The following is a 10,093-nucleotide window of genomic DNA, read 5'->3' as shown; positions in this document are numbered from 1 at the left end:
AAAAGAAAGAAATATAACCACAGCAAGTTTAACAGGACAACAAATATTTTCTTTCTCACCAGCTGTTTCCACCCAGGCTGTGCTAAGAGGTGGAGGGGGGAAGCATCCCCTCTTTCAGTACCATCATAGTTAGACAAATTCTGTTTAGATGACTGTCTAGTTGTATCAATGAGAGATAAAGCTTCTGAATGTCAGCTGCTTTGGTTTGCATCAATGGGGGAGAAGAATACAGTCTTCCGACTGGAAATAAATGATGGTTCCCCACTTTAGGGATGAAGGGAGGAAGAAAGGAACTATGGACTAGCTGGTCAGCATACCTCACTCTGCACCCAGTCTCTGAAACTGTCCTTGGGTCAAAGCTGTCAGCATTTCTGCTGTAGTCCTAGATTTCTCATCTCCATGATCCTTTGCTTCCACCCACCCACATGGCCTGGCAAGCAAAAAGGGGCTCCAGCCAACATGAATGCTAGCCAATATTAAGTCTCCAAGTAACATTCCTTCTCCCTTCTCAGTGTGTCCTTCTGACTGATAAGACTTCTTTATAAAAGTCCCTCTCAGATCAAAAGTCACAGAAACTTGGGGAACCGCCAGCAGGAAAACACTTGTGATCCATCAAGATTGTAGAGGAGATTCATCCTGCATTGAGATTAAGAGTTACAGGGGCCAGCTAGGTGAAGCAGGGGGTAGAGCACAGACCTTGGGCAAGTCACTTAACCCCATTGTCTTAAATAAATAAATTTTTAAAAAAGAGAGAGAGAGAGAGATTGAGAGTTACACACATGGTATGCCTCCAGTAGGGAGATGTGCTTCGGGAGATTGGAGCCAAGCAGAGCAATTAAAAGATGACCTTTGTTGGGGTGTCTTGATTGACTCTAATGGAGTGGACCATTGGCGATAAGCAATGGGAATCATTAGATATACTTAGGTGTGACTCAAAGAGTAACCTCTCTAAGAGAAGAGACATCTTCTGTGGATGCTAAACAGAAGAGATGATGATGATGTAGGGAGGTAGTTTCCATACCCCACTCCACACCTTACTCCTTTAATCACTTTATGTATTCTCTTTCTGCATTCACACCATCTCAGAAGAACTCTCTGGAACCCTTTGATCTAATTCTCTGCTGACACTAAGAACAAAACTAAGTTTCCATAGGGACAGCTGAAAATGAGAGTGACTAGCCTTCTGACCTCAAGCAAGACACTGGAGGCCCTTAATGGGCCTCCATTTCCTTCCATGCAAAATGAGGAGGGGGTTGAACTAGCCAGTCTCTAAAGGCCCCTTCCAGCTCTGACATTCTAGGATCTCAAGCCAGAACTTGATAAGGAAAGTGAGCGAAGGGGCATGAGCACAAGGGGGAGAATGAGATGCTGGCTGTCTATGTTGCCTGGTAAGTCTGGGTGGAAGCTAGGCCTTGGACCCCAGCCCAGCCCTCTTCCCTCCCATAGGGCAAGCATCCTGCCTGGCTGCTCTGGGATATGGGATCTGTGATCACATTGTTCAGTATTGGATCAAATTCCCTAGGCTCCTCTCTGGGGCTGGCAGGCAGCATAGGTAACTGGAGCAGTGTGAGAATAAAAAAAATAAAAAAACAAAACACAATCCATTAGGCCACCCTACCCCACCCAAAGCAGAAGTGACCAGCTCTGAAGTGCCCTCCTCCCTCACTCACCCAAAATCCCAGAGGTACCAAACAGAGAGTAATCTTCCTCTATCAAATTCACAAAGAATCTAGGATTCTCATCTGGCAATTCCCAAGAGACCCCCCCAAGCCCCACTTTCTGCTTGGAACATTGTGTGTGGTCCTGGGCCTCTAGGTCTCATCTCTTAGATTCTTGTCCGACAGGCTACATTCTACCCACCCCCATATTCAGAAAGCAGATGTCTTGCCTTCCAGCCTTAGTGACCTGGTTGGCCTGGCCCTGTTCTACCCACCCAACCCCTTTGAGATGCATCCGATCCTGGGGTGGGGCACCCAAACTCCCCACTCCCCACTCTCCACCTCCAGCCCTAGGACCTCTCCAGTTCCCTGGGATGGGCTAACTTCTGGGAGGGTGGGGCTGTTCTGGAGGCCGGTAGGAACTGCCTGGGGCAGTTTTCCTCCTGTTAAAGGGGAGAGGTCGCCTGCCTTTCCCCCAGAGCTCTGGCAATCCCAAACTCCATGGGACCATGTCCTCCACTCTGCTTATTCTTTTGTTACTGGGTAACTATTGGTGTTGGTGGAGGTGGAGGTGGGAGCAGTCTCCAGGACTAGAGAGGATAGTCATGGGCAAATAACCTGACTCCCAGGAAGAAATAATCTCTGAATTTCTGGGAATATAGTAGGCTTCTAGGAGGGAATTGGGATGCTAATGGGCTAAAGGGACCAGGATGCCTCCAGAAAGGCATAATTGTAAAGTTGGGAAATGGGGGAAAAGTTAGTAATACTCTTTGAAATTCATGGGAGAGAATTTGAACTCTACCCTGAAGATGGAAATGAGATGGGGGAGAGGGAACAGCTATTAGTGGGAAAGAGATAAATTTATTCAGTCAGATTTCTCTTTCATTCCATGTTTTACCAGTCTTCCTGGAAACCCCAGGGAAAACACAGGATTCAGGTAAGAGAGGGTCTGGGTGATAGGATACTCAAAAGTCTGTAAAGGAGGTCAGAGGTAAGGGATGGTTGGAGATTGGTCTTGGGTGAAGGAAACCTTGGGGAGAACAGGCAGGAGGATAGCAGGGGGACTCTGAACTGCTGTAGGAGTTGGAATGTCATTCTTCTTTTGATTCTTATCTTTCCAGCCTTCAGCTCTGCCCTAGAAAATCTCCAAGAACTAGGTAAAGAAAAGATAGAAAGGATACTCATGGCCTAGGCACCAAGATTCTGAGAATTGCAGGGGGTGTGATTCTCTGCAGGTTGCTCGTTGGGGAGGTGGTAATAGTGTGAAATGGGAGGCTGAAGGAGGGAGGGGATTGAAGTGTTGGGATCGAGGGGAGGGATGGATGGGGCGGGGGGGGGGGGGGGGGGGGGACAAGGGATGGGCAAACTTTAATTTCCTTTTCAGGAGATATCCCAGAGTGTGGTCGAACCCAACCTCGGCCCCGTATTGTGGGTGGCTCTGATGCCACCCATGGTGACTGGCCATGGCAAGTGAGTCTGCACAGAGGTGGTGGCCACATCTGTGGTGGCACCCTCATCTCTGAATCCTGGGTCCTCTCTGCTGCTCACTGTGTGGTAGAGTAAGTTTGTATGTACACCCTGTACCTTCCTCGCCTGTCCTTTTCTCTAGGCTACTGACAGATTGACCCTTGCTCCCCTTAAGGGTCCCAATTCATAGCATGCCAGAACATTTGACTCCTTTAGAGAGTTTCTCCTTTTCCCCAAGGTTCTGATCCCTAGATTTTTTTTTCCAGTCAGGTTTAAGACTTTTAAGTGTCTGAGGTCAATCTTCTGGGCCAATGCTTTATCCACTGCACCACCAAGCTGCCCTTCCTTTATTCCCCTTTGTGGACCTTCAGTGGAGATAGAAAAGTAGCCCTGCCTTCCTAGGTAGGTCTAAGCACTTGGGTCCCACCTTCTCATCAACTTTCCTCTTTCCCAGCAATCTCACTGTGGTTCCTGCAGAAGAGTTTACAGTGTTCCTCGGTTTGTACACTCAGTTGTCTTTGCTGGAATACGGAGAGCTTCGCAATGTCACAGAAATTCTGGTTCCGGACAATTATACCTCTGCAGAAATAGGGCTAGACCTTTCCCTGTTGCGTCTGGGTCAACCTGCCAACTTCTCAGACTATGTGCAGCCCATCTGCCTGCCCCGGGCCAATCATCACTTTGCCCACGGAACCTCCTGCTGGGCCACAGGCTGGGGAAATGTGCAAGAAATGGGTGAGTCTTTGAAAGAGGATGGGGTATCCTTGTTCATTCCTTCTCATCCCCCCCATCTTATATTCCTATTAACTCAAATCCTCTTCTTTCTACCCTGAATTCTTTCCATCTGTGAAGTGATTGGAGCAAAAGATCTGTTCCTCAAATTTCTTCAGTGTTAAATATGGATGTCTCAATGTACTTGGAAAAAATAGTTTATGAGTTTATGAAATTCAAAAGCAAAAACAAGCTATTCTTAGTCTTAAGAATATCTTCCTTGAATGCCACTTTTCCTTCCCTTCCCCCTTCCCGGAGCCTCTCCCATTATCTTGCTCTATTGTCTAGAGAATATTAGGAAGACATTAGGAAGTGATAAGTGAGTACACTAGAGCAATAGAATGTCAGAAGAAAACTTCCCAGGTGTCTGTCTTTCAAGACCAGCAATCTACTAATTTATCCTGCAGTACATATGGACAGGTTTAAAGAATATAGGGAAAGAAGTCAGTCCCACCTCTCCCCCAGGTCCCTTCAGCTACCAATCCTCCTTGTTAATCCCCAACTTGCCCCACAGAATATCTTCGTCCACCAGAGTTCCTCCAAGAGGTAGAGCTAAAGATTGTGGGAATGACAACCTGTCAGTGTCTCTACAACAGTGCTGGCCCCTTCAATTTTACTGAACAGTTATATCCAGGGATGCTTTGTGCTGGCTTCAAGGAAGGCAAAAAGGATACCTGCCAGGTAAGGGGTGCACATTTTCAAGTACTTAACCTAAGATGTAGTCTGACCTGGAGTGGTGTGCAATGAACCTCTTAATGTAGCTTAGTACCATAGTTTCCTTAACATTTTTCTGATATAGGAACTTGAGCTCTTGTATGTTCATTGGACTTTTGAAAGTGTGATTTTGCCAAGAATTGGCCAGACTCAACTAACTTCATTTCTGCTTTTAAACATGACAAGGCCTTGGAGTCAGTCATCCAGCCTCAGACACTTATTAATTACCTAGCTGTGTGGACTTGGGCAAGCCATTTAACCCTATTTGCCTTGCAAAAAGAGAAAAATTTATGACAGTTTTGAGGCCTCCCCCCCACAATCTCCAGCACAATCTGCCAAAGAAAGGTGCACTGACATATCTGCCAGTGAATTAAACCCTTTAAGCAAGGTAGACATTCAACTCCTTCCTGGGTTTGAACCAATTTTTTAATATTTTTTTCTTATTTTAAGGTTAGCAGTAAAAGTCAATAGGCCTAGAGATGAGGTCCTACAGCTAGTAGGAACACAGCTCTTCTAACAGCCACCTTTTATCTTTTTTGTTCTTCCTTAAGATCAGATCCCTCTAACTAGTTCAATTTTCCCAGGGTGACTCTGGGGGTCCATTGGTCTGTGAGGAGCAAGGCCAGTGGTTCCAGGCTGGAATTACCAGCTTTGGCCATGGCTGTGCAAGGAGAAATCGCCCTGGAATCTTCACAGCAGTGTCCTACTATGAAAACTGGATCCGGGAGCGAGTTCCTGAAGCTTTCTTCCCTGAACAACCCAAGCCTATCCCAACAGATATGCCAGAGGAGAGTCTTGACAACTGTACCCTTGCCTTGCCAGGTAAGCAATGAATACAGGATGATGAGGAAAAGGAGACCTGATTGTGATTTGGGGATTGGGAATGCTTGAGTCTTACCATTGTCTCTTGACCACTCAGAATGTGGGATTGCCCCCGATCCTGATCATTGGCCCTGGAAGGCTGTGGTAGTTACCCCAAATTTCAAGCCTTGCCATGGAGTGATGATATCAAAAAAGTGGGTTCTCACACCAGCCAGCTGCTTTCCATAGTAAGTAATATTAAAGGTGTAGAAAAATCTCATCTCAAGTTTGATATGGTTCTTATTTATTTGTAACACAAGGGATTATTTCTTGGGCATAGTGCAACAACCACTTCTGTGTCTGAGGGAGTCTTCTGAATAAATGGCTTTCTTTCTTCCCCAGCCTTGAAGGCTTAATCGACACTAGTGAATGGCAAGTGGTCTTCCCACCCAAAGGAAGAAGGGTGCCTGTCAGCCAAATTATTTTCAATAGAAACTACACGCAAGATTATGTCTATGACTTGGCCCTCTTGCTGCTAGATGTGTCTGTAAACATGACGGAAGATACAAGCCCTGTGTGCTTGCCCCGCTTATATCACTACTTTGTGCCAAGGGGTCGCTGCCGCCTGGCCCAGTGGGGTCCTGGAGGTGAGACCTGACCACAACTGCCCCCCACAGACCCAGCTAAAGGAAGCAAGGGAGCATGGCAAATCAACACCACTCTCACTTCTTTCTCCTTTGCCCTCCCCAGAACCACCCCAGGTCTCCAATTCTCTACTGGAAGCTGAAATGATGTCTAGTTGGTGGTGTTATTGCCTCCATGGCCAGAAGGGGGAGAACGTGTCCTTGCCTGGAATGAATCCTAGAATCCTATGTGCTGACTACCAGGAGGAGGAGACAAGAAGCTGTTGGGTGATGGAGGGTTTTCAGTTGGATACTTTAGGGGAGCAGAAGACCAATTGGGGGATCCATTTCAGGGTTCCTGGGAGAAGGAATTAAAGGTTGTGCCCTAGGATATCAAATTTTTTTTTAATTCTTGGGAGAAGAGGCATGTCTGTGGTAGCCCTGGGCTGGAGAACTGCTAAGGTCCCAGAGATGGACCGCCCTTCCATTTTGGACTCATTTCACAGATTGACAGCCGCTGGAGCCTCCTATGTGAGGAATCAGGACATTGGTTCCTGGCAGGTGTTTCAGAGCCCTCAGAAAGCTGTCTCCGGCCTCGGGTCTTCTCCCCATTGCAACTTCATGAGCGTTGGATCAGGCATATTGCCCTTGAGGCCAAACTGGAGGATCAACTGGTCTGGAATTGGGAACTTGAAGCACAGGTCAAGTTACCGACCTGTCCTCCCAAGACCAGAAATGGAGGTGAGGAGACTCAAGACTCTAGGACCTTAGGAAAACAGTTCAGGATCCAGTCCTTAAAAGATTTGTTGGGAGGGGGACCTGGTAATTATCTGGTTTAGTGAGAGCATTATCCTAGGAGTGGGGAGTCAGTCATTATTCATTAGGTTTTGATTCCATGAGGGAAAGGCAAGAGGAGGGATCAGTAGGATCTAAGTAAAGCAATTCAGTAGGATCTAAGTAAAGCAATTGAGAGGTTCTCTGTGGTGAGGGTAGACATGAAATGAGTCAGGTGGTTGGGGGGGGGTTATGCACTCAGGTATTCCATTGGAAGGGAGAGCAGAAATAGATTTTCATTTGTTCCATGGAGGGAAAGTGGATCATTATTGTTAGTTTTTTGGGGTGTGAGGTATGATGAGTAGGGAAGTAGGGAATTATTTCAAAAATAAGTTGGGAGAGGGGAGGAGGGAGGAATACTTACTTAGAGCTGTGTCTAGAGAGATGCTCAGCAATTCCAGAAGATATAGGGTGAGAGGACTCAAAGGCTGTGTAACAATCCTTGTTCATTCTCTTGCCAGCTTGTGGTATTAAACCAGTGATCTGGTCAAATAGTAATCCATGGCCTTGGATGGCAGAGGTGCATGGGAACATGGGTCCAGTTTGTATAGGCACTCTGGTGAGCCCTGGTTGGGTCCTAGCAGCTACTCAATGTGTCACAAGGTAGGTCTAATCCAGTCAGGAATTTCAGTGGTGGGACTTTTTTTGAGGGGGGAGGAGGAGAATTGTAGTGATTCCATATAATGGGGAGGATGGGGATTCAGATTTGTCACTGGAGAACAAAACTATGCCACTGGGGAACAAAACTATTCTTAATAGGAATTCATTGGAGAGTTCTATGGGGACATGATTTGAGAAGGGGAATTCAGACAGTCCTGGATATGTTTAATTTTTTGCAAGGCAATGGAGTAACTTGCCCAAGGTCATAGCTAGTTAAGAGGTTTGATTTGAATTCAGGTCCTCTAGACCTCCAGGACTGGTGCTCTATCCATTATGCCACCTAGCTGCCCCTAGACATCCTTTTGTAAAAATTATGAAGCCAGTAGGGAGCCCTAGAAAGGGCTAATAAAGGGGGTAGTAAGTTGATTTGAGTGGATAGCAGAAATAAGACTCCTGCCCCATTTCCATTGAGGGTGATGGAACTCATGGGAAACTGGTCTCATTCCTATAGACAGGCCTCCACAGTAGCCAGTCTTCAAGTATACTTGGGTAGAACAGGGCCCAGACCTGTTGCCCAGGGTCAACAGATATCAAGATCAGTCAACAGCATTCGATTTCCTTATGGTATGGGATCCAAAGCACCCCTAGTTCTCTTAGAGCTAGACACCAGAGTGGAGCCCTCCCCTGCTATCCTGCCTGTCTGCCTACATTCTGGACCTACCCCAATTGAGACAAGCTGCTGGGTCCTAGGCTGGAAAGATTCTGCAAACCGAGGTGAGCAATACCAAAGTGATCTTTAGGGGAAAAATGGGATAGACTTCTTGGGAGGGAAAATGGCTCTCAGAGGATAAGAGCTGTGTTGGGGTTGGAGAAGTGGGCTCAGGACATTTTGTTTGGGGAAGGGTTTGGAAGATTCAGCTTGTTGCCCTTACCCATGTCTCAATCCCCCTTTGTTCAATGAGGGGGTTTGAGATGACCCTTGCCAAGTCTGATTGTCTGGTTCTATTACCCTCAGTCCCCTTAGCTGTTCCAGTCACCATCTTGTCCCCTGGTCATTGCCACTGCCTCTATCGACGTGCACTGCCTTCTGGAACTATCTGTGTCCAGTATCCCAAAGGAAAGGAAGACACAAATGAGGTATGAATAGAGAGAAGGGAGGAAGACAAGACAGACCCTGGGATCACAAAAGAACAGAGTTCCTGGGAAGGAAGGGCAAAGGGAAAGAGCAACCAGAATTGGAGTAGATTTTTAACAGTGCTTTGGTTTCAAAAGGGACAGATCCTGAGAAGATGGGTTTTTTTTTTAAAGTTTGCAAGGCTTGCCCAAGGCCACACAGCTACATCATTAAGTGTCTGAGGCCAGATTTGAACTCAGTTACTCCTGACCCTAGGGCTGGTGCTCTATCCACTGCACCACCTAGCTACCCCAAAGGTAGATATTCTAATGGAGCACATTACTGAGGGTCAGAAACCTTAACTGTGACTTGCTTCCTCATCTCTAAAATAGAGATAAATAGAAGTTTTGATAAATGCTTTAAATGACTTGTAATAGGGATAATAAGGGCAACTAGATGGGTAGAATGCCCGCTCTGGGGCGGCTAGGTGGTGCAGTGGATAAAGCACCAGCCCTGGAGTCAGGAAAACCTGGGTTCAAATCCGGTCTCAGACACTAAAATAATTACCTAGCTGTGTGGCCTTGGGCAAGCCACTTAATCCCCTTTGCCTTGCAAAAACCAAAAAAAAGGGGGGGGCGTTGTTTTTCAATTGTGTCTGACTATTGTTGCCAGGGATTGGGGTCTCCAATTTAAGATTGAGAGGCCTTGAATGGTGAAAGAATTCACATTATAGCCCTGAGTAACCTTGCAAAAGAAAAAAGCCAAAAAGTGATTCCAAACTCTCTCCTCCCAGATGGACTCAGGGTCAACTCTCCTCTGTGAAGAACAACGTGGCTCCTGGGTCTTGGTTGGTGTATCCCTAAGAGGAAGCAAAGAGCTATTTGCCCCAGTGGGGACTCAGGAGTCCTGGATCTCCCATACTGTCGGGGAGGCATCCTTTTTGGGAAACCCCCAGTTCAGTCGAGTCTTTGAGGAGTTCAGTGACAGTGAACTTTGCCCTCCAGACCTGAGCAGCGCCTCAAGACTTCCAAGAGCTGCCCTCATACTCTTAGTTCCTCTCTTTCTCCTACTTGGACTCTGAGGACTAGGGCAGAAGATGCAAATGCCTCTGCTGGAATGTGCCCATACTGGTTCCCAGGCTAGGAACCTCGAAAGCTTCCCCCCCCCCAATATATACACACACACCTCCTTCAAGGAGGGTGACTGTGATGACGGAACTATTCAACCCTGGGTGTCTTAATTGGACTTGCGTTCCAACCACTGCTAATTTGAGCCAAAGAATCCTGGGGGTGGAATGAATACTTGGGTAATAAACACAATGCCAACATTGCCAGGGGCTGCTTCATCTCTGATTCTTGGGGAGAGTGGGGGAAGCACCCAACGGCTAAGACTATTAACCAAGGTGGGGGGGCGTTTGATTTGGGGGAAACGCTAGAAAAATCATTTGTACCTTGAAGATTACAGTGAACACGAGCTAATCTTGGAGGCAACATGGTAAAGTTTTTGAAGTG

The 10,093-nt window shown here is 46.8% G+C and overlaps 1 protein-coding gene across 1 annotated transcript; it reads left to right on the top strand.

The window, feature by feature from the left end:
• Positions 1-2,069: 2,069 nt before the first annotated feature.
• Positions 2,070-9,913, top strand: PRSS36 (serine protease 36). The gene is made up of 15 exons (XM_074207213.1): positions 2,070-2,201; positions 2,560-2,595; positions 2,780-2,815; positions 3,043-3,217; positions 3,580-3,860; positions 4,411-4,577; positions 5,195-5,432; positions 5,530-5,659; positions 5,814-6,058; positions 6,162-6,322; positions 6,541-6,775; positions 7,330-7,471; positions 7,980-8,242; positions 8,484-8,605; positions 9,376-9,913. Exons 1-15 carry the CDS (start codon positions 2,168-2,170, stop codon positions 9,661-9,663), a joined length of 2,553 nt encoding a protein of 850 aa, XP_074063314.1. The 5' UTR covers positions 2,070-2,167; the 3' UTR covers positions 9,664-9,913.
• Positions 9,914-10,093: the final 180 nt, after the last annotated feature.

The sequence above is a fragment of the Macrotis lagotis genome, chromosome X (assembly GCF_037893015.1).
Source record: "Macrotis lagotis isolate mMagLag1 chromosome X, bilby.v1.9.chrom.fasta, whole genome shotgun sequence".
Lineage (NCBI taxonomy): Eukaryota > Metazoa > Chordata > Mammalia > Peramelemorphia > Peramelidae > Macrotis > Macrotis lagotis.
This window is presented reverse-complemented; position numbering and strand designations above follow the sequence as displayed.

Bases quoted from the DNA above. Each gene is read 5' to 3' on its own strand.
- PRSS36 (XM_074207213.1), top strand. From the start codon at position 2,168: ATGTCCTCCACTCTGCTTATTCTTTTGTTACTGG. The intron at 3,861-4,410 runs GTGAGTCTTTGA...CTTGCCCCACAG, and splicing joins GGGAAATGTGCAAGAAATGG to AATATCTTCGTCCACCAGAG. The intron at 8,606-9,375 runs GTATGAATAGAG...CTCTCCTCCCAG, and splicing joins GAAAGGAAGACACAAATGAG to ATGGACTCAGGGTCAACTCT.